At 35.8% G+C, this 25,727-nt stretch overlaps 1 protein-coding gene across 4 annotated transcripts in view; it reads right to left on the minus strand.

Annotated features, from left to right (window-relative positions):
- Positions 1 to 25,727, minus strand: part of STAT4 (signal transducer and activator of transcription 4) — a 105,477-nt gene that overhangs the window by 37,991 nt on the left and 41,759 nt on the right. For all 4 annotated transcript variants that reach the window (XM_047773092.1, XM_047773095.1, XM_047773091.1 and 1 more), the window contains exons 4-6: positions 6,104 to 6,202; positions 3,646 to 3,738; positions 1,137 to 1,215 (exon numbers count right to left, since the gene is read on the minus strand). In XM_047773092.1, coding sequence (XP_047629048.1) covers positions 1,137 to 1,215; positions 3,646 to 3,738; positions 6,104 to 6,202 — 271 coding nt within the window. The remainder of the gene's footprint in view (positions 1 to 1,136; positions 1,216 to 3,645; positions 3,739 to 6,103; positions 6,203 to 25,727) is intronic.

Consider the following 25,727-nt stretch of genomic DNA (forward strand, 5'->3'; position numbering starts at 1 on the left):
ATATGCCTCACTTTCGGCCCTAAAAAAAAAACAAACAAAAAATAAGAAGAATTTCTTTGAATGTCCCACTAATTGTAGCACATTTTAAATGACCAATCCATTATTATTTGCAAATCTTAGATATTGTAAATATTCTTATTTTTCCCTTACATTTCTTAAAAAAATCTAATTGTAAACAACTTCAATATTTAACCACAGTCAAATAGACAGCAGTCTTTACATTTTGAAATTTATGCAATTATCGAAATTATGTTTTTGAAAATTTTTTTATATGAGGAAATACATACAAGAAAACTTTAGCCTAAAATACTACATATAAAGCTACAGAGAAGATGATTTCAATTTTTTTTATACATAGTTATGTATGTATTTGAACATGCAGGAAAAAGGCTGGAAGAAGATATACTAACATTTTGACAGTTTATATCTAGATAGCAGAATTTTGTGTGATTTTAACTTTTGTAAGGCTTTCTTTCACTTTCCAAATTTCCTAGAGTGAATCACATTCCTACTTAATAATTTTTAAAAATTATGTTTAAAATCTCATCTAGGGGAGTTCCCGTCATGGCTCAGAGGTTAATGAATCTGACTAGAAACCACGAGGTTGTGGGTTCGATCCCTGGCCTTACTCAGTGGGTTAAGGATCCAGCGTTGCTGTGGCTCTGGCGTAGGCCAGCGGCTACAGCTCCAATTTGACCCCTCACCTGGGAATGTCCATATGCCATGGGAGCAGCCCAAGAAATGACAAAAAGACAATTAATTAATTAATTAAAATAAAATCTCATCAAGGGATAATATTAGCAATGTCCTGATCATATTAGGCAATTATTAGTAATTTTATTAGTTGTGGTAATGATATTTGATTCTATAGGAGAATGTTCTTAATTTTTAGAGATGCATTCTGAAGTAGGTAGGGTTTTCCATGAGCTTTATAACTTACTTTTAACTGGTTGGTAAAAATATATTTTTATGGAAATAAAAGGAGTAAGCAAAATAAATAGTATTCTCCTGAACCCTCTCTTCAAAAAAAAAAAAAAAAGAATAAATTTATCAATTCTGTTAGTAAAGAAGAAACCCTAATCAATCATGTTGCCTTTACATCCCATTGTGGAATTATAGACAAAACAAAAACTTACCCATTGTCTGAATTGTTTTATACCTGTAGTCAAATTCATCTTGCAGATCTTCTAAATATTTGGTATCTTGTTCTGTCATCTTTTTATAAAAGAAAACATATTCTGTTGTTACAATTAAGCATGTCAATGAAACATCATCCATCATCAGTATTTCAAAATGCACTAAGTCCCATTTGTTTGTTTTTGTTTTTATTGTTATTACTCTAAGAGGTAGATCTGAGAAGATATTGCTGTCGTTTATGTCAGAGAGTGTTTGGCCTATGTTTTCCTCTAGGAGTTTGATAGTGTCTGGTCTTATATCTAGGTCTTTAATCCATTTGGAGTTTATTTTTGTGTATGGTGTTAGGGAGTGTTCTAATTTCATTCTTTTCCATGTGGCTATCCAGTTTTCCCAGCACCACTTATTGAACAAGCTGTCCTTTCTCCATTGTATAGTCTTGCCTCATTTGTCATAGATTAGTTGACTGTAGGTGTGTGGGTTTAATTCTGGGCTTTCTATCCTGTTCCACTGATCTATATTGCTATCTTTGTGCCAGTACCATATGGTTTTGATGACTGTTGCTTTGTAGTATAGTCTGAAATCAGGGAGCCTGATTCCTCCAGCTCCATTTTTCTTTCTCAGTATGTCTTTGGCTATTCTGGGTCTTTTGTGCTTCCAAACAAACTTTAAAATATTTTGTTCGAGTTCTGTGAAAAATGTCCTTGGTAATTTGATAGGGATTGTGAAATGAAAAGACAATCCACAGGATGCGAGAAAATATTTGCAAACGAATCAGCTGACAAGGGATTAATCTCCAAAATTTATAAACACCTCCTACAGCCCAAAAAAACAGACAACCCCATCAAAAAATGGACAGAAGATCTAAACAGACAATTCTCCAAAGAACACATACAGATGGCCAAAAAACGCATGAAAAGATGTTCAACATCATTCATTATTAAAGAAATGCAAATCAAAACCACTCTGAGGTACCACTTTACACCAGCCAGAATAGCCATCATCAAAAAGTCTACAAACAATAAGTCCTGGAGAGGGTGTAGAGAAAAGGGAACCCTATTACACTGTCGGTGGGAATGTAAATTGGTACAACCACTGTGGAAAACGATATGGAGATGCCTCAGAAAACTCAAAATAGAACTATCATTTGGTCCAGCAATCCCACTCCTGGACATCTATCCAGAGAAAAACATGACTCGAAAGGACACATGTACTCCAATGTTTATTGCAGTACTGTATGCAATAGCCAAGACATGGAAACAACCTAAAGGTCTATTGACAGAGGAGTGGATAAAGATGTGGTACAAACACACAGTGGAATATTACTCAGCCATTAAAAGGAAAGAAATAATGGCATTTGCAGCAACATGGATGAACCTAGAAATTATCATGCTAAGTGAAGTCAGTCAGACAGCAAGACACCAACATCATATGCTATCACTTACATGCAGAATCTAAAAAAAGGACACAATGAACTTCTTTGCAGAACACATACTGACTCGCAGACTTTGAAAAACTTATGGTTTCCAAATGAGACAGGTTGAGGGGGTGGTGGGGGAGTGCACTGAGGGTTTGGGATGGAAATGCTGTAAAATTTGGTTGTGATGATTGCCATACACCTATAAATGTAATAAAATTCATTAAGTAATTAAAGACAAACAAAAACAAAATGCACTGTTTAGGGCTTCCAATCTTCAGTATTATCCTAGACTAACTATATAGTATCTACACTTTTAAAGAGCTAATTTCCATGAATGTTGAATAGTGCTGGAAGAAGCACTGTTTTTGTTCTTCCATTTTCTCTTTCTGACTGGAAATCTTTCAGCATCTTGCTTCTCATTTCTCAACTCCAAATGTGCTACTAATATCTTTTTTTTTTTTTTTACCTGAGAATACAGTATTTTTTTCCATTTTTGCTCCATATAACTCTGTGTTAATGTACGAATGATCTTTTTGCTTTTAAAATCTCCATTCTGAATCATTATAGTTCATGACAATTCAGTTTTAAATTATTCTTCTATTTCTTAGAAAAAAAATACCTATGCTCCCTCTGTGACTCCTGTTCATTTATGTCTTGGAGGTTTTTTTCTTTACTCTTCTCCAAACCTGGTGGTGTTTTTCTGATCAGACACAAGATCTGGGCTAAAGGCTTTTCATATAGTATAATCTCATGTGGTCTTCACAACAATCTTGTAATGGCGGTTATCCTCGCTTTTGCAGATGAAGGAACAGAGGTTTAGAGATGTCAAGTAACTTACTTGTCTGAGGTCACACGGCTTCTCATCGATGGAGTCCGGTGCAGAAACACCAAGCTCCAGTAAATTAAAGTTTAAAAGTTTCTCTCAAAGAAATATCTTCGAATAGAAATACAGTATGTGAGAGATTTATCTTATGACAGATTAACCTATGACCTCTGTGTGCACTAACTTTGGGCATATAACAGAAAGGTTCACAGTTAGTTGTATGGGGATAGTAGCTAGTCTTGCCCAGTAGCTACAAGAGATCACTCACCTGCACACTATTTTTAATGGCAGCCACTTTGTGCTCCACATTCCTCTGTCTTTCAGAAACTGAAGAACTTTGTAAGGATTTCTCCAGAGGACCCTGGAAAAACAATGTCTTAAAATTTCAATGATGTTGATAAAACAGGTTTAAGATGAATATAGTACACATAACATACTTTGAATTGAGGTTTGGATGAATATGATATGAAATACTCTACAGCCATTAAAAATCATGCTGTTGAAAAATATTTAATGACATATAAGTCATGTTAAGTTGTTACAAAATAGGGCTAATTATAAGACACCACATATTTATGATCTCTGTTGCTTATGTATGTATATATATGTATATTTATTTATAAGTACCTGGATATGTGTATAGACATGTAAACTGAAGTACATGTGATTACAAGAAAACATATACCAAAATGTTAGCAGATGTTATCTTTGAATAGTGAAATTACAGATGATTTATGGTCAAAACTTTTTCCCCTAATTTTCTGTAATAGACCTATATTGCTTTTGAACTTCTACACAATGAATACATGTAATTTAAAAATTAGTAGAGTGAAACTACATTAAATTGGATTTAAATTCAGAATTAAGGATGTTGGATCTGCCAGAATGAGATTTATTTTTACATTGGAACAAAGGGAGTTTGCTAAAGAATATGTAAAGCTATTAGCTTGGTTAAATAGAAAGGCTAACCCAGCTGCTCTGCACCCCATTTTTTGGCCCCTCTAATGATATGTTCCTTACATATAACACTTGCATAGATATATAAAGCTGAGAGTTAGAATGTCAGTAAAACCTTAACCTTACAGTTGGGCAGAGAGGTATGGTTGGAAAGGATGATGACTAAAATCTACAGCAAATCAGTAGCAGAAGCTCAAGTGAAACTCAAGTCCTTGACTATCAATCAAGTGTTCTTTCAACTATATCACATTCTTCAGATAGGTAAAGCGTTTATAAAATTCCCTCTCTCTCATTTTAGTCTCCATTATTTGTATATGTGTGTATATGTATATATCTCCACATATTTGTCTACTGGTTTGAAATCTGCAAACTGATGCTTCTTTGGTGGTGGTTTGTGGTACTAGCAGATTATTTGTGGAGTGATTTTAATGAACATCTTTTCCAATAAACAAATGTTTCTAATTTGGCTGATACTTAACATTTAAAGAAAGCAACATACAACACACACACAATGATGAGAAAAGGGGGCTACAAAAAAGGACAGCTGAGAGTACATAGAGAATATCATGTATTAGTAATAGCATCTCAATTTTCACCCCCCAAAGCACTGAATCAAACTATGTTTACTTTAGAAACTTTATGTTTTAAATTAAACAAAGAGGATACCATTCTTCTTCATCATCTAAGAAATAAGTTGTTAAAACTTCACACTTTTCTAGAAACAACCATAACCTGACAGTAGCTAATCTGAGAATTTTTAATAGTTGAAAAAAAGATACTTTTCTTGGCCCTCAAAAATAAACATAGTAGTATGATTTACTAAATTATGGATTGCGACATTTGAAAAATTATTTACATGCTCTTTCCTTTTTCTAAGAATTAAATGAAAAAGTATTCCTATTGACCTCATTAATTCTTCTGCTTGTCTTTAGTGGAGGCTCTGAATTCATTCAGCATAGTGGGATCATAGTGGGATCAAACATCTAAAATATGGCAGGGCAAAGCACACTGAAACAGTCAACAAGCAAGTTTTTTTTTTTTTTTTTGGTCTTTTTGCCTTTTCTAGGGCTGCTCCGGCAGCATATGGAGGGTCAGGCTAGGGGTCTAATAGGAGCTGTAGCCTCTGGCCTATGCCAGAGCCACAGCAACTTAGGATCTGAGCCACATCTGCAATCTACACCACAGCTCATGGCAATGCCGGATCCTTAACCCACTGAGCAAGAGCAGGGTTTGAACCCGCAACTTCATGGTTCCTAGTCAGTCTCGTTAACCACTGAGCCACGACAGGAACTCCAACAAGCAAGTATTTATGGGGTTTCTGTAAGACAAAATTCCTGCTTGTATAGTTTGGACTTGTGGGATAGGAAATTGGGAACCACTGAAGGGTTCTGAGCAAGATCAATTCCCAAGGATAAACATTCTGCTGAGGGACGCAGACCCAAATGGTAGTTAGGAATTCAGCTAGGAGGTGGTTACTACACTCCTCAACTGATCCTGTAAGACCATGGACCAGAGTATGACCCCTGGAAAAAGAAAAGGATGTATAGAGAGGATTCTAGAAACAAATGCTAAAGACTTGGAGGTTTTCTCAGTAAGGAGACAGAGAAGAGGAACTATTCAAACATAATCTGAGGACCTTGATTCTAAGTGACTGGAAGGATGATAGCAACATTAACATTGGTAGAAGATGGTTGGAAAGAAGATGAGAATTTATTTCAGAAAAATTGAGTTCCAGGTGATAACAAGATTATAACTTCAGAAAATATTACCTGAATAGGCATGTTGGCTGCAGCCAATATTCTCCTCTCTTCCCTTAAACAATTTGAAATAACCACGGCCACATGCATTGGATTTCCATGAAATTTTCCCTGAAAAAAAGAGTGAGCAAAAACAGCATAAAAGCTTAAATATATACATCATAAAAATCACTATTTGCAAATTAAAAATAATCTCCTAATAAATAAGTGAATTTTTTTTTTATGGCCGCACTTTCAGCATATGGAAGTTCCTGGGCTAGGGGTTGAATCAGAATTGCAGCTGCCAGCCAACAGGGGATCTGAGATATCTCTGTGACCTACACCACAGCCTGCAGCAATGCCAGATCCTTAACCCACTGAGTAAGGCCAGGGATCAAACCTGCATCCTTACAGAGACATCAGGTACTTAACCCACTGAGCCACAAGGGCAACTCCAGTAAGTGAAATTACTTGGGATTTGTTTCAACAATCTATTCTAAAGCTGCAGAAACTTATATTCCAAATGTAGATTCCTATGTGGCACATTGCTTTACCTCCAAAAATTATTTTTAACACTTAAAAATGGTTCTGAGCATCTCTGTAGGAAAGGACCTGAACATATACTCAGGAGGATTAATTTACTATAGGGTTAGGGTAAGTTTTACAAGAATTACTTCTTCGTAAATCTCTATGAACCAGATTGTTCAAAGTTCTTCACTTGTTAACTCTGTACTTCATGGTTTGCTTAAAGCATGTTTTTGGTCCCTGTTGGGTGCTGTTCCTGTCAAATAACTCGTAACTACATCAGTATGCCAGAGTGAAACCTTAGTACACACGTTTCAGCAACAACCCTTTTACAACATGTATGCATATACATTTTATCACCAATGCTAATGGTGCAGATATTGTAAATTGGTAACCTGTGGGCCAGATCCAGACATTAGTTTTGTTGTGTAAATTGAAATACTGCAATCCCTTCAGGGGAGCATGTGCTACCTACCCATAGCTGCCATAGCGTCCACTACTGAGTGGCCCAGGCACTCTTTTACTTTACCTGCCTTTTCTTGGTTTACAGGACTAATTTGAACAATACCATCATTTGAGTCGGTAGTGTTAAATTCCTTTGTTATTAGTCCTTTCCAAGGCAGAATTAATAGGAAGCACAATAAACAGGAACAAATGCATTTATTTAGTTTCCCTCTGCCCTCCTCTCTGAAGGAGGTGCTACTTATCTATTAAACAGCCAAAAGGTCAATAGCAGAAAAGATAAAATAATAATCCACAAATGGAAAATTAATAATTAATCAAAAATAGATTATAGAGACTAGTAAATGAAAAGGCCTTCCTAGGAAAGAAATGAGATTATTGGTTGTAAACATTTTTATGGCCTGATCACTGCCAATATTTATTAGATGATGCATTCTAACTGACACTTCTACTTGTAAAACTAGGGTAAACACCAAGTATCTGAATTCCTGCTTTTCCATATTCTATAGCTTTCAAAATATTTTCGTCCTTCAAATCAGAAAACTCTAAAAGGAAAAGAAAGCAAAAATGAATTGACACTAACTCTTAAAGAAATTAAAATGATCCTATTTATTAAATAGGGGCACCAAATTTCTGATTTCTACATGCTGACAATTTCAGATTCTCCCTAGTGAGAATTTGTTCCTGTTGTTAAATTTTCCTATCTATTGAGGTTTTTGCCATATACCGTTCATTTAACTCTCTAAGAAAAGCTGTGTTCTAATTGTGACTTAAATTTATTTTAAAAATAATCCACTGAGAAAAATAAAGGGCTTCTCCCAGGGCTACTTTTGAGGCTGTATTTATGCAAACTTGAAAGTGCTTCCCATCCAAAATCAGGAGTTCCTCTAAGACCCCAAGAATCACCACTATTTGTCTTTGTTGTTCCTCACTATTATAGCTCATTGGTGATTGTTCAGGTACTATCTTTCAACATTTCTCAGCTCCTTTGTCTACATTTTTTCATTTTCCTTTCCTACTTGAACTTCTTTTGGCTTTGCTTTCAGATTCTCTTTCCCCCTTGTCTTGTGAGGTTAAACTACTCATTTTTTCTCCTTCGTTAAGAGCAAAGAATCACCATTGTTTTTCTCCAGACCACCTTTTCACTTCCCTTTTGCATTTTTCCTTAGTCCCTCACTCAAAAATGAGACAAAAACATCTTATGGAAAAATTGATCACTATAGATTCAAAACCAAATTAGTACCTTTTTATGATCAGATAATTTATTGTTTTTTAATTTTTATTGAAATACAGTTGATTTACAATGTGTTAGTTTCAGATGGACAGCAAAGTGATTCAGTTATACATACATATATATATATGTGTGTGTGTGTGTGTGTGTGTGTGTGTGTATTCTTTTTAAGATTCTTTTCCATTACAGGTTATTATAAAATATTGACTGTAATTCCCTGTGCTATACAGTAGGTCCTTATTTTTTTTTTTATCCATTTTATATATAGTAGTGTGTATCTGTTAATCTCAAACTCCTAGTTTATTCTGCCCTCCCCCGCTTCCACTTTGGTAACCATAAATTTGTTTTCTATGTCTATAAGTCTCAAATTAGCACTTTTAATTTTAATATCAAAGATATATTTATGTTTACCTTTCAGTAGTTACCATTTATATGCAGCATGGACCCCCCCAAAAAAAGCAGCAACAACAACAGAAATTTTTAAAAAACCCATCCCTAGGTGCTTGGTGGTAGGAGGAAGGAAAGAAGGGAAACTGCTCTTTTTTATTATGTGTCTGTCTCTCTAATGTGTACACATTTCAAATATCTTCTACTCTGTGGCTTTTCACTATCCCCTAGTGTCAATAAATAGAAGTTTTAATTTTAGTAAAGTCAAATTTATTAATTCTTCTGTTTATGGTTAGTGCTTTTAATGACTTAAGGAATCTTTCCCTACATTCATTGAGGTGTCTTCCTATATATGTATATTTTAAGTCTTTAGAATTTTGCCCTTAGTTGTAATTCACTTGGAGCTTAAAATAATAAGAGGTGGCTTTCACTTTTTTCTACATGAATATTCAGTTCCAATAACATTTATTAAACATTCTGTTCTTTCAACACTGCTCTGCTGGGCCGACTGTCCTAAATCAAGTGCTTATATGTGGATGGGTTCATGTCTGTCTCAATTCCATCTTATGGTTCTGTCTATCTCTGCTCTATCAAAAGGCTGTCTTGTTATTAGAGCTGTATAATAATTTTATTTCAAGTATATTAGGTTTTCTTTGCATTTCCATATAAATTTTAGAGTCATTTGTCCAGCTACACACGTATATACACGTAACCATATTGAGAATTTGAATGGTACTAAAACTTTAGATACCTTTGGGACACTTAGCATCTTTATAACTGTGTTCTATTCATTTAGGTCTATTTTAATATCACTCTACTAAGCATTATAAAATTTTCCACAGGATCTTACACATTTTTTATTATGTTTATTTCTAGGTAATTGGTATTTTTGATAATGGAATAAATGTTATCTTTCTTTCCTAATTGTTTTCATTGATATGTAGAAATATATTTGACTTTTGTTTTTTAAATTTTTTTATTTTTATTTTTTAATGATTTTTATTTTTTCCATTATAGTTGGTTTACAGTGTTTTGTCAATTTTCCACTGTATAGCAAAGTGACCCAGAAAGACACACACACACACACACACACATATATATATACATTCTTTTTCTCACATTATCCTCCATCACGTTCCATCATAAGTCACTAGATAAAATTCCCTGTGCTATACAGCAGGATCTCATTGCTTATCCACTCCAAATGCAATAGTTTGCATCTATGAACCCCAGACTCCCAGTCCATCCCACTCTCTCCCCCTCCCCGTGTGGCAACCACAAGTCTGTTCTCCAAGTTCATGAGTTTCTTTTCTGTAGAAAGGTTCATTTACCTGTAGAAAGGTTCATTTACCTGTAGAAAGGTCCGTATACTAGATTTCAGATATAAGTGATATCATATGGTATTTGTCTTCCTGACTTACTTCACTTAGTATGACAATCTCTAGTTGCATCCATGTTGCTGCAAATGGCATTATTTTGTTCTTTTTTAAGGTTGAGTAGTATTCCATTGTATATATACAGTACATTGTATGTACTGTATCTTCTTAATCCATTCATCTAATATTTGACTTTTATATATTGACTCTGAATTCAGCAACTTTGCTAAGCTCTTACTAATTCTAAAAATGTAACATCTCATCATTTAAAATTTATCAGAAGATTCTTTAAATTTGCTGCAACACAAATCATACCTTGTACGAATATTAACAACATGTTTTTCCTTTTCATTTATCTAATTTCCATCAGGGTTTCACCTTTTTCCTATGACTTATTTAGAAATGTATTGGTTAATATTCAAACAGAGATTTTCTCTTTATCCTTATTTTTTGTACTGATTTTTCAAATAAATTTTAAAATTCTGATCAGATGTTCTGAATGATTTCAATCACTTAAAATTTATTGAGACTTCCTTTGTGGCCCGGCATGCGAACCTTTTATAAATATCCCATGTTAGGAAAGAATGTGAATTGTGCAGTTGTTGGTACAAATGTGTTATAAAGATTCATTAACCCAACTTTGTTAATTGTTTCTTCAAATTTTTACATCCTTGCTGATTTTTTTGGCCTAATTTTATCAACTATTGGAAGAGGCGTGTTAAAATCTACTTTGTGAATTTTTCTTCTTGTTCTGTTATAGTATTCAGAGTTGTTATATATTACTAGTCAGTCAAATCTTGTATTACTATGAACTGATCTTTATCTTTAATAATGCTTTTTGCCTTGAAACAAAAATATAAACTATGACACAATGCTTATTATCACTTAGAATTTTTTTGTCCTTCCTGAAAGAACTCTTTTGATTAATTTCAACATATATATAGATATTTAAAGTCACATATTGACACTTGCACTTATAAAAGGATAAATATAAAGGAAATAAATTGGTTAATGTATGCCTAAAACTTGTTCACATATTTACAGTTCAACTTTTCTATATCTGTTTTCAACTTAGACTCATTGGAATCCATGTTTTTTTTTTTTCCATAAAATAATGTCCCCTGGGCCATCAAGAAAGTCAGTGATGTAGCATTTCTTTAAAATGTGCACCACTATTACCTCTATTCCATAAGTTTTGATGTTATCACCTTTTTTCTTTTACCAGAAGTTCTCAATAGAAAGTTTTCAGACAAGTACCAAGGTTCACTCACATTTCTTCTGCAAATGGTCCTGAAATGGTTTGATGACTAAAGTTTTGAGGGGTTGCAGTGGCCTAGTCGTGCCATCATGATTAACAACCACATCGCCATACTTTTTTTTTTTTTTTTGTAAGGGAAGAGGGAAGGGCAGGGTATTTGCATTCTCTTCCTTCTTTTTTTATTTTTATTTAATATTTATTTATTTAGGGCCACACCCACAGCATATGGAAGTTCCCAGGCTAGGGGTCGAATTGGAGCTACAGCTGCTGGCCTATGCCACAGCCACAGCAATGCAAGATCTGAGCCGAGTCTGTAACCTATACCACAGCTCACTGCAATACCAGATCCTTAATCCACCTGAGTGAGGCCAGGGATCGAATCTGCATCCTCATGGATACTTGTGGTTTGTTACCACTCCTTACCACACTCACAGATGAAAACGTTACATAACTATTCAAGTATTTGTCCATAAAGACACTGAGAACTAGAAAATACAGCAGGTTCCCAGATGTCTGCTCAAGAAGACATTTAACTAGTCCTCTGTCAGCTCAACCATCATCTGTACTATTTTGGTTCACTCCTAATAACATCTTTGAAGAAGTTCTGGTTATATTTTATTTTTTTGTCTTTTTGTCTTTTCCAGGGCCACACCCAGGGCATATGGAGGTTCCCAGGTTAGGGGTCTAATCGGAGCTGTTGCCACCGGCCTACATCAGAGCCACAGCAAAGTGGGATCTGAGTCGCATCTTCGACCTACACCACAACTCATGGCAATGCCAGATCCTTAATCCACTGAGCGAGGCCAGGGATCAAATCCTCAACCTCATGGTTCCTAATCGGATTTGTTAACCACTGCGCCATGAGGGGAACTCCAAGAAGTTCTGATCGCTAAACACCGTTTATAGTTTAAATGAAATGCATTGGTAACTTTAGCAATTGGCAGTTAGGTATAAGATTACAGTGATATACTGCTTTTCATAATCCAAACTCATACTCTTGATTTCTTTTTAAAGATCCCTTTGTGGAGCTCCCTATGGCTTAGCAGATTAAGGATCCAGCATTGTCACTGCAGCAGCTGGGGTCTCTACTGTAGCACTCATACAATCCCTAGCCTTGGAACTTCTGCCTACCTCAGGTGTGGCCCCCAATTTTTTTTAATTTTAAATATTTTTTAGTAGATGCAAATTATTACATTTAGAATGGATAAGCAATGAAGTCCTACTGTGTAGCACAGGCAACTATATCCAGTCTCTTGGGCAAGAACATGATGGAAGATAATATGAGAAAAAGATTATACACACACACACACACACACACATACGAATGACTGGGTCGCTTCACTGTAGAGCAGAAATTGGCACAACATTGTAAATCAACTATACTTTAATTAAAAAAATCCTTTTGCATTGACAGTGCAATTTTAAGTTGTGTCAAAGAAAACCAACTTTCCTGCCCAGCATTACCCATTTGATCAAACACAAATTTTAATTTTTCCTTGGTGGAATCATGTTGGAAATTAAGTGCATTCTGTTAAAAAATCAGCAAGAAGTTTCTAATAAATGGATATTGCACCCCTTAATGATAATCCTGCACAGGGCATGATTAATTTACTCCAATCTCCCATTATGCAGAGATTTCATTCATCTATTGTGAGGAATTTGACCATTTCTCTTGCCAGTATTGCTTTGTGTAGGATAGGCAATCCTTTTGCATGAATCTCAGTAATAAACATAATAGAACTTCTACTGTGGGCATATTCCTTCCTTTCTTATATCCTATAAAGCCCTTTATTGTTGCTTTCTAAGAAAATATAGAATTTAGGATCATCCATCTAGTGACAAATAACTTGCTTAACAAATATCAAATTCATACGTTGCTGATTTGTTACTGCCCCATTCTGTACACATGAAAACTATTTATTTCAATCCTAAATCATAGGACAACACTTAAGTATCAATTACATTCAATGTGTTGTGCCAACAATGCACATAATTCCACTTAAGTGACAACAACACAAATAACTATGATCCAACTTCACATCATAGGAAATGACAATGACATTGTAATTGATACCTGACAACAGCAATTAAGAGATGCTATTGATTATAAGACTCATTCTGATATCAGAGATGTTAAAATGCAGAAAAGCTTATCTTAGAATCAACCAATATGCTATTTTATTCTTTTTGCTACTTTATGTTAAGTTCCTTGGTTTTCCTTCAAATTCTTCTACTGCCTTGCAACCAATTTTTAAATTTAACTCGTCACTGAAGAGGGACTAGTTCATCTGCTCTTTTTCTTTTAGATGGCCTAAGGAATACCAGAATCTAAGTAAAGGAATTGATGATAAGGCTTTCTCAAAATAATCTCCTCCATTCAAGTGGCACGAAATCTGAGATTTCACAGCTAGACTTTCACTTCTCTGAGTTCCTTCCCCTTTAAAATGCAAAGATGTAAGGGAAAGTTAATACTACACTTAATTCATTTCCTCTACATTGTGAAGGATTTATCAGACATGTTCTCTGGCTACAGTGACCTGGCACCTGCAGGATGAGAATAATGGGTCCCAGGGAAAATAAAAGGAGAAATTTTGGGAGAGCCTTGAAAGAGGAAGGTAATAGTAACCAAATGGGATGTAGGAGTCTGAAGAAACGTGTAACCAACAACTGTCTGAGCTTGGTATCCTCTAGAAGCTAACCTAAAGGAAGGAGTCCAGTGTAAGAAGAATTACATAATTGGGAGTTGATCCAAAACCCCTCCCAAAGTTATGGGAGTGGATAAGTGAGATGAGGAAGAGAAGGCATCCAGTAAAGGGTGTGTTTTCAAGCCATTGGCTATGATATGTTGGAAACCCTGGGAATAAGGTAGAAAATGTTACTTGGAGTTATCTACCCAAGGTCTTTGGGAACTGAAGTATTTTTGCACCAGTTCTCGTTATTATCCCTAAAGAAAAAAGACACAGATGTTGGCATCTGTAAGTCCACTCGATGGAACTAAAACGATAAAGCCTGAGGGGACATGGGCAGGGCAGCCCCTTCCTCTGCTAAACCAGCTCTTCTCCTAACCTCAGTTTGAGAAATATTCAACTTCTCATTTTTTAAACTGCCTACAACCAAACTGCACTCAAATGTTGATATTTCTTCTTTTATGGAATCTACAGGATATGAAGCAGTTGTCTCCAATTACAGAGTAAAATGTTTTCATTCACACTTTTATTGGCAATCTGTGATTGACTGCAGAATCCTGGCTGCCAGCTAGCTCTCTCTCCATTATTCTAAATACTGCTACTAAATCATTTTCATCCTTGCCCCTTGCCAGGGTCAAACACATTGGCCATGATAACATGCTCTTAGCTTCAGCCTCTTATTATTTTCTTCTCTTTGTTCTGAGCACACAATTTTTCTTAATGGGTTCTTTCTAATATTTCCTCACTAGAATTATAAGGATATATATACGGTGGGGGAAAATGGCTAAAATTGAAGAAGAACTAATCTAGTTGTCTTAAGGCTGACTTAAATGTAGAATGACCAGTCTAACAGATTTAAAAAGCAATTATCTTTCATGATAATTAAAATGGCAATGAGGTACATGCTAGGTTAAAATTCAAAACACTGACCATACCAAATGCTGATGAGGATACAGTGCAACAGGAACTCTCAAATGGCACAACCGTTTTGAAAGACAGTTTGGCAGTTTCTTACACAGCTAGAAATACTCTTATCATATAATCCAGCAGTTATGCTCTTACATATTTATCCAAATAAATTAAAAGATTATGCCCAGTACAACCAATATTGAAAAACATTATGGATGTTTGTCAGTAAACTAAATATAGAATTACCATATGATCTAATGATCCAACAATTCTACTCCATATATATATATATATATACACACACATACACACACATCTGGATATATACACACACACACACACACACACATATACATATATAGACAAAACTATAATTCAAAAAGATACTTTTGGGAGTTTCCATCATGGCTCAATGGTTAATGAACCTGACTAGTATCCATGAGGATGTGCGTTCAATTTCTGGCCTCACTCAGTGGGTTAGGGATCTGACATTGCCATGAGTTGTGGTGTAGGTCACAGACGTGGCTCAGATCCTGCGTTGCTGTGGCTGTGGTGTAGGCTAGGTGCTACAGCTCTGATCTGACCCCTAGCCTAGGAATCTCCATATGCCTTGGGTGCAGCCCTAAAGACAAATATAAATAAATAAATAAATAAAGATACTTGCACCCCTATGTTCATTGCAGCACTATTCACAATAGCCAAGAAATGGAAACAACCTAAATGTCCATCAACAGAGGAATGGATTGAGAAATTGTAATACATATACACAGTGGACTACTACTCAGTCATAAAAAAGAAAAAATAATGCCATTTGCAGCAATATGGATGCAACTAGAGAATCTCAGACTGAGTAAAGTAAGTCAGAAAGACAAAGACAAACATCATATGATATTATTTATACGTGAAATATAAAATACGGCACAAATGGGGAGTTCCCATCATGGCACAGCAGAAACAAATTCAACTAGAATCCATGAGGATGTGGGTTCGATCCCAGGCCTCGCTTAGTGGGTCAGGGATCCTGCGTTGCTGTGGCTGTGGTGTAGGCTGGTGGCTGCAGCTCCGATTGGACACCTAGCCTGAGAATTTCCATGTGCCACAAGCGCAGCACTAAAAAGCAAAATAAATAAATAAATAAAATTAATAAAATAAAATAAAATATGACACAAATGAACCTATTCTACAAAACAGAAGCACAGACTCACAGACATAGAGAACAGACTTGTGGTTGCCAAGGAGGAGAGGGGTAGGAGTGGGATGGATGGGAGTTTGGGGTTAGTAGATGCAAACTATTACATTTAGAATGGATAAGCAATGAATTCCTACTGTATAGCACAGAGAACTGTACCACTGTACATATATATGTGTATATATATGTATATATATGACTGACTTTGCGGCAGAAATTGTAAATCAACTATACTTTAATAAAAATGTAAACAATTTTTAAAAAGCTTATGTCCACATAAAAATCAGCCCACAAATGTTTGTAGCAAACTTATTCATAATTATCAAAGCTTGGAAGCCAAAAAGACAAAAAAAAAAAAAAACAAAAAAAAAACCCGACGAAAACAACTTGGAAGCACCAAGATGTCCTTGAATGGGTGAATGGATAAACAAACTGATACAGCTATGATGTTATATTATTCAGTTATAAAAAGAAATGAGATGTCAAGCTGCACAAAGACACAGAGGAAACTTGAAAACATATTGCTATGTGACAGTAACCAACCTGAAAAGGTTACATACTGTAGAGTAGAACTATGCATACAGCAAAAAGCTCAGTGGTTGCTGGAGATTTGCTGAGAGGGACTGAGGGATGAGTAGGTAGAGGGTAGGAGATTTTCAGGGCAGTGAAACTATTTTTATGATACTGTAATAATGAATACAACTACATTTGTCATTTGTTAATGCTCATAGAACTGTGCAACACAAAGAGTCAACTCTAATGCAAACTATGGACTTTATTTGATAATAGTGTATTAGTGGTTCATTAATTGTAGTAAATGTACCATGCTAATAATGCAAGCTGTTAATAATAGGGGAAACTCAGGAGTTCCTGTTGTGGCACAGTGGTTAACGAATCCAACTAGGAACCATGAGGTTGTAGGTTCGATCCCTGCCCTTACTCAGTGGGTTAAGGATCCAGCATTGCCATGAGCTGTGGTGTAGGTTGCAGACGCGGCTCGGATCCCGCGTTGCTGCAGCTCTGGTGTAGGCCAGGGGCTACAGCTCCGATTGAACCCCTAGCCTGGGAACCCCCCATATGCCGCGGGAGCAGCCAAAGAAATGGCAAAAAAAAAAAAACAAAAAAAAAGGGGGGGGGACTCTCCAGCAGGGGGAGGGGAGAGGCTGATGGAGTATTTGGGAACTCTCTGTATTTTCCACTGAAATTTCTGTAAATCAAAGACAGCTCTAAAAAAATTAAACCCATTTTTTAAAATCATCTTTCTGAAGTCACAGTTCTCACATATTCTTATGCTCTTTCTTTTGCCAGGAATGAACAAAAAAAATTTTTTTTTTCTTTTTAGGGCCTCACCTGCAGCATATGGAAGTTCCCAGGCTAGGGGTCTACTTGGAGCTGCAGCTGATGGCCTATGCCACAGCCATAGCAATTCAGGATCCTTAGCCCACTGAGCGAGGCCAGGGATCGAACCCACGTCCTCATGGATATTAGTCGGGTTTGTAACCTGCTGAGCCACAATGGGAACTGCCTTTTTTCTTTTTTTAAATTTAAGTGAATAGAATTGCCTGCCTCTCTTGTTCAGTTAGCTCTAAACTCTTTCAGCACCACAAGGATTTTCTTGGTAAAAGAGAAGTGAGGTATAGATTCTCAATGAATACAAATAATCAATGCCCCATATCTATTTATGCTAATAATAATACGTCCATCTTAAAATTAACTAAAAATTAGCTACAGGTATCAATAGTTAGTCTTGTTTTTTTTTTTTTTTTTTTTTCCTTTTTGCCTTTTCTAGGGCCACTCCGACGGCATATGGAGGTTCCCAGGCTAGGGGTCTAATCAGAGCTGTTGCTGCCAGCCTGCACAAGAGCCACAGCAATGCAGGATCCGAGTCGCATCTGCGACCTACACCACTGCTTACGGCAACGCCGGATCCTTAACCCACTGCGTGAGGCCAGGGATGGAACCCGAAACCTCATGGTTCCTAGTCAGATTTGTTAACCACTGTGCCACGATGGGAACTCCAGTCTTGGTTTATTTTTTTAATTAAAAGAAAATACTTAAGGTATCATGTATGTCTTCTATAAATTGAGTCTATTTCCAGCACCATGTTCTGGAAAGGCTTAACTCATTCTAGACAATTGCTATGAAGCACCTGGAGAGTTCTCTATATGAGGTCAGAGGAAAACTGAGTTAGTGGTTATTACCAGCTGTGTGACTTTAGGTAAGTCACTTCTTCACCTTCTTTAAGTGCTCCTGAGTCAGTTAATAAGACTTGTCATTCTTCACAGAGTCATCGTGAGGATCATGCCAGATAATTGAGAAAGAGCCTTGTAACTTGTAAAGACTCTAAAAATATAAGTTTTCTCTGTTGCTTCATGGGGGTATTTGGAGAGTTTAAAGCTCATAATTGGTAAATCAATAAAAACAAGATAAAAATCTTCCTGTTAATTTCACAGAAAGGACCAAAACTGATGGGGGAAAAAAAAACAAACCAAAAAACAGTGAAGACAGAGTTGTATTCTGGGAAATGTATTTACATGAATACAAAAGAAACTCTAGAAAAAGGAAGACTATGTATTTGGGGTTTTTTAAAACATTAGACAGTAAGGGACTTTCCTGGCATTTCTTAAGGATTAACTTGCACAGGCACACAAGTACACTAAAAGCTGCTTTGAATAAAAAACCCAACTCACACAAGCTAGCAATTAAAAATAATAACACAGTGCTCCCTCCTGAGCATAACTTATAAAATCTTTCGATAAAAATAATCAATACTACATTTTCTATGCAAAGAAAAAGGCCTAGGAATGAACATGACAAACTTTCATTAATGATGTTCCTTGAGGAAATGGGATTAGGGGTGGTGGTGGATATTTTCACTTTTACTTCAATTCCAATTGTTATTGGAACTTTAAAAAATAATTAAGTGTGTGTTACTTTTATCATTAAAATGAACCATGTAGTGATAAATTACACATGTATGCACCACACCAGATCTTTCTGTTTGCTTGATTTATGCAGAGGTTTTTTATAAAAGATGAATGTTGGCTTTGAAAAATTGCCATTCAGGAGAAAAGAGAAAAAAACAGAGTCAGAGAATAGTTAGATCATGATGATGACTAAAATTTGGTGCCTTTGGGGAACTCACAGCTTTGTAATGAAGGGATAAATGAATTGCATAATTCAAAATGACAGGAAGAGAACAAGGTAGACATTAACAAACTCCATCATTTATATGTTTGAACATAGCAATAATAGGACCTGCCATCTACTGAATACCTATTAGATGCAGAGTGTATTACAAGCTTTGTTTTTTGTGGGGTTTTGTTTTTGCTGTTGTTTTTTCACCGATTTTATTATTAATATTACTTTTGGTTAAAGTATAGTTGATTTACAATGTTGTGCCAATTCCCGCTCTCCAGCAAAGTGATCCAGTCTTTGGTTTTAGTGCTGATGATAGCTTGCAAGGTACATATTGGGAAGCCCAGGGGTCATGTCTTCTGTGAAAAGTCACAGAACTCAGAAGGTAAGGAGATGGTGTGCTTTCATAAACCAAGTGTATCTCATTCCACAAACTACGACCTTTCCAAATGACTACTGCCTTTAAAAAGTGCATTCCTTGAGGTCTCACACTCTATGTGGCTGTGGTCAGATGCTTAGTGGGAAATATAGGATGAAGGTCTAGCTAATGTTCTGCTCTGTGTATCTCAGTTTTTTTAATTCCCTGCATTTGCCCAATTCTCTGCATGTACCCCAACTACCTTAGCTTGAGAGAAACAAATTATTCTCTAAATTCACAGTAAGTCAAAATAAATAAATAAATAAATTCACATTAAGTGCCTGGACAATGCTTTGAGGTAGGGTCAGTTGAACCCAAAGCATTGTATTGTATGCATAGTGTCGATAGAAGAGTTAATAATTTTTGGAACAAATAAAATTGCCTAATTACTTAAAGCTCTGAAGGGCAGAGCTTGGGTCTCTCTAACTGTGTATTTCACAGGCATTTTCAACTGTGAAAGCTGAATAAATCTCCTAATGTCAAAAATAAATAAAAAATAAAATAAAATAAGGGAGTTCCCTCGTGGCTCAGTGGGATAAGGATCTGGTGTTGTTACTGCTATAGCACAGGGATCATGGGATCTTCCACATATTGTGGGCATGGTCAAAAAAAAAAAGGAAAAGAAAAAAATAAAAGGAAAAATAAATAAATAAAATAAAAAGTGCATTCCCTCTTTAACTAGAGCCCCTCAGCCATAGCTGTGTTTAATTTTATTTTCCCTATAAATTATCTTTATAGTTCCCTAAAATAAATCTGTTCAAAGGTTAACCATTCTTTATGGAACCTCAAGATAGCCACAGTGGTTAAACAAACAAATCAACAGAAAATGCCCATGTGCTTGATTATAAAGAGATTAAATCATTTTCCTGAGATGATTTAGATGGTTTTTTTCTTTTTCTTTTTTCTTTTTACAGCCGTACCTGTGGCATCTGGAAGTTCCCAGGCTAGGGGTGGAATCCAAACTGCAGCTGCAGGTCTATGCCACAGCCACAGCCATGCCAGATCTGAGCTGTGTCTGTGATCTATGTCATGGCTTGCGGCAACACAGGATCCTTAACCCACTGAGTGAGGTCAGGGACCTGCATCATCATGTATACTAATTGGGCTCTTAATCCAATGAGCTGCAGTGGGAAATCCATGAGATGATTTAGGTCTTAAAATCCACTGGCAGTTATGCTTGTTGTTGGTAGCATCAATCTGTCATGGACCCTGAGTGTCTCTGTGTGATCTTGCTGGGTATGCCAAGAATGCAAGGCTCTGACTACTCTTCACATTTTTGCATTTTGGGGAATTTGCATTTGCAACAATCAACCTTAAGTGATGAGGTAATGTCTTCCCACAGCACAAGAGTAGGCTTGCTTCCTCTAGCTATAAAAGCAGTGAATTCCTCGAGTTCAATGTTCCTTTCCTGTAACCCAACACACTGAATGTGCTGACAGCCATGACAGGCCCCCCTGGAAACTGTGTCACTCCTGTAAGACACAGAGGACATGGGAAACTAATGCAAATGGGTGTATGAATACTACCACTACTACTTTTACTGTGAATAATAAAAGCAAGTCCCATGTCTTTATCTGGAAACCATGAAACAATAACAAGCTCATTTGTTAGTTTGAGAGGAATATAAAATCCCAGATCCTGCATGCTTCTTGATATTAATTTCTGTTGCAAAACTTAGCACATATCACTTCTACTATTTATTCCTATGTCTAATTCCAGTCTAGACGCTGCATCTTTCAAAAGCAGGAATTGTTTTTCTTTAAGACAAATCTTAAAGTAGCTGGCACCTTATAGGAATCTCATAGATGCTTGTTGAATGAGAACCTGATAAATGTCAATTGAGATGAATAAATTACAATAATTCCCTCCTAACTGAGAAAAATTAAAAAAGCCTATTATTTCATCTCAGTGTTGGTAAAGATGCTGTCTTTAAATCCTTCTGGAGGTTGTATTAGTCACTTACTTAGCCCTAGTAGCCAGGAAGATATAAAACTAGAGTCTTGAGATTAGTTGGAAGGTACAAAATGCTTCTGGAGATGGCAACTTTGCTTCTCAAAGGCCTGATGGGATCATCACCTTGGTTGACCAGTATCATTGGTTGTGAGGCTGCCTTGGGGTGGCCTGAACAGTGAGGGTGGTGCTCTGAGTCTCCCGCTTTCTGTATGCTAAGACACATCCTTTACTGATGGTAAGGGTATTGATGTCCTCTGCTTATGTCTGGTAGGATGCCTTAGTCACCCTATCACCCTTGCTCTCATGATAACAAGGATACAGCATCATTATTATCAAAGAATGTTCAGATGAGAGTATAAAGGCAAGAAAATAGAATATTAAATGTAAATATTGATAAAGAAGGTATACACATATCAATCTTATATATATATTTAGAAAAAAGGGATTAATAAAAAATTGTAGACTCAATAAACAAGATGACACTTTTTTCAACACTGGCAATAATCATATAGAACTGAAAATGGGAATAATGTCACTTTTAAAATAATGAGAAAAATAAGTTTTAAAATTTAGGAATACATTTAACAAAAAAGGTACACATTTTACATGAATTCAACTAGGGTCATACTGAAGACTTTAAATAAGACTTGAGATGGCATAAATTAAAAACATAGGATGTGGGACTTATCATAAAAAGTTAATTGACCCCAAATTAATACATATATTTAATGCAATTGAAGTTAGACTCCCAAGAGCTGCTTTTGAAGGGTTAGGATTGAAAGAAAGAGGTAATAAAGTTCATATGAAAAAAATGTTGCACAACTGTTAAGAAAGTTAAAAAAGCTAATTAATTTTTCAGTACTTAAAATGTGTCAGGGAATTTTCTAAGTATTCTGTGTTTTATTTAATTTAATCTTCAAACTCTTTGCAATGAATACTATCATCCTGATGTTACAGATAAGTATGCTGAGATAGACAGATGAGCAGTAACTCAAAGCCAGGATTCAATTTGACTCCAGAATGAGTGCTTTCAATCAATTAACCACCAGGTCACTGTGTCCAAGTTGGGGGAAGAAGGACTTGTCATACAAGATACTCAAATATACTACAAAGTGTAGTGTAAGTATAAATATACTATACAACATACATTATAATCAATAATATTGACATATAACTAGATAAACAGAGCATAGCAAAGGGTGGTGAAGAATTATTACATAAGAAAATTAACATACAAAAAAGATGGTATTTCAGTTCAGTGGGGGAAAAAAATGATTATTTAAAAAACTTGCTGGTATAATAGTCTACGAATCCAGAAGAAAATGTTGGCTCTCTACATAAAGAATTCTATGTGGACTAAAGATGATTTATTTTAAATGTTAGAATAAAATTTGGGAAAACGTGTAAATTTAAGAGTTTGGAGATTTTAACCAAGCTAGACCCCTCCGAAACTATACAAAAAGATGGACTTTTCCCTACATTTAAAGATTTATTTTTGGTATGGAAAAAGATGTCAGAAAGCCAAAAGACATGATAAATTGAGGAAAATATTAGTGGCTCATAGGAGTCATATTATTTATCATGAAAAAATTTCTAAAGTATTGCTTTTACTATACAAAGAACACTTTGAAATTGATAATAGAGAGCTCACAGAAGAAAGTGAATGGGAAATTGACAAAAGGGCACATCCAAATAAGCAATAAATGTGAGAAAGGATGCCCATCCTCACAGGTAGTCAGAGACAAGCAAACAAAGTAAAAAGAGTGATGTTACATCCTACTAATCAGGTAGGCAAAAACAAAAAAGGATGAAAATATCTACTGTTAATGGAGATATGGGAAAGAGGGTCCTCATACACTTTGCTGGTGGAAATAGGAATTTTACAACACATTTGGAAAGCAATCTGATGATACCTATTAAAATTTAAAATACTTATACCTTTGAATAATAGGTCCATTCATTTCTAGGAATCTGCCCCATAAAGATAAGAGCACTAGCCCATAAAAAATATACACAGGTTGTTTGTTGCAACACTACTGTAGAGAAAAACTGGAGGTAAAATGCTTGTTCCCCAAATAAGAATGGCTCAATAAATTACAGCACATCCACTCCATGGACTATTTGCTACCATTAAAATCTAGAGATTTCTGTGATGTAAAGATTGAAAAGCAGAGAAATGAATAATAAAACTTCATTTTGTTAATGAAAAAATCTTGACTTCCCATTTACAGAATTCCATAAACACACACACAATATGCATGGGGATAAATTGTACGTGTTCCCATTTCATCAAAGAAATTAGATACAGGTATGAAAGAGGGCCCAATGGTTGTTAACACTGATGTCTTGAGGGGTGATGGCATGGGTAGAGGTTAAAAAAAAAAAAGAAAGAAAGAAAAAAAGGAGTTTGTAACTTCAAAAAAATAGCATGAGTTTTATCTAATTTATGGTAAATTATATGTAAGTATGCAGTAAAAATGTGCAAAGATAGTGACCAAAATGATAATGGTGGTTATCTTATTTTGGTGGAATTTCAGGGGTTTTTTAAATTTGTTACACGTTTCACTACTTGAATTTTTAGAAAGGTTAGTGTTACTTAAGCAATTAGGGAAAAATCAGACAGCTATTTTCATCATATCGAAAATTCCATTAGCAAAAATTTTATTAGTTTACATACCACGCAAATATTAGAACATTAGAACTCTTAAATCAAGAGGTGGAAAAATCATTCCAACCGGAAGAAATAAAACCATTCTCTGCAGATTATTGACATTTACGAAGCAACCTTCAAAGCGTCCCTGTACATTTTCCATTGAACAAAAATCTGAAATCTACTTGAGTTGTAGCGGAGGTAATTAATACCATCTAGCCACTGAGAGAAATGGAAACTGAAGGATTGCTAATAGCTCGTGAATAACGGAAAGTGAGTGCCCAAATGACCTATCACTCAACTGTGACTGGGAGGCTGGATCTCAGAGCCAGTTCTAAAGCTGGGAATCCTAATGTTGGCTTACAGATACGCAGAGTGACACTTCAGAGGGGTCTTTAGGCCTAAAATGCAAGCCACACTAACATGTTTATATTTAAAGTGACATTTTCTCTTAGGGCCATGCTAGGAAAGATACCAACCAGGTGAAATTCATCCCGTAGGTGCCAGCTCTTTAAACTGACCAGCTCTGGCTTCCGTGACTATTTGCTCTTTCAGCTTCCATCAAAATGGATTTATCTCATTCCCTCGTTTCTTACTCACATAGAGCTAATAATCAGACACAGTTACCTTTCTCCTATCATCTTGGATGAAAACTCCTATTAAGCTGTATTGGCTTATATATTTTATTACCTCAGGGCTTGAATCACATGGTGAGGCAGGCCTTTGTGGAGACATGGTTAACCCAGAAGGTGGCACTGGAAAGTCCTCAGGATTTGAGGTCAGAAGTTAGGGTTTTACCCAAGCTCTACCATCAACTATGACTTTTTTTTTTTTTTGGACTTTTTAGGGCCACACCTGTGGCATATGGAAGTTCCCAGGCTAGGGGTTGAATCGGAGCTGCAGCTGATGGCCTACACCACAACCACATCAATATGGGATCCAAGCCACTTCTGCGACCTACACCAGAGCTCATGGCAACGCTGGATCCTTAACTCACTGAGCGAGGCCAGGATCTAACCCGCATCCTCATGGATACTAGCCGGATTCATTACCACTGAACCATGACAGGAACTCCAACTATGACATTTTCTAAAAAGCCACTTTATCTCTCTGAGGTTCAATTTCCTCCCCTATAAAATCTGTACCTTGCCTTTCTCTACTAAGTTGTGAGAATCAAGTGGGATGTTCCTAAGATCACAGTCAATCATTAAACAAAGGTCAATTATGTTTTTCTCAGATTACAGAAGCAAAAATGTCCTTTGAAGAAAAATATTTAAATGCAAAAATCGCTAATACAAGATACCCATAACCTCAAGATCTGGAGATAACTGATATTAACATTTGATGTGCCCATTAATTTATTTTATCCTCATGCATATGTACATATATTTACAAACATTTAAAAAAATTAGAGCACACTATATAGTATTACATATATGCTTTTCTATTTAGTTAGTAATTAAATCACAATGCC

Source organism: Phacochoerus africanus, chromosome 3, assembly GCF_016906955.1.
Source record: "Phacochoerus africanus isolate WHEZ1 chromosome 3, ROS_Pafr_v1, whole genome shotgun sequence".
NCBI classification, from domain to species: domain Eukaryota; kingdom Metazoa; phylum Chordata; class Mammalia; order Artiodactyla; family Suidae; genus Phacochoerus; species Phacochoerus africanus.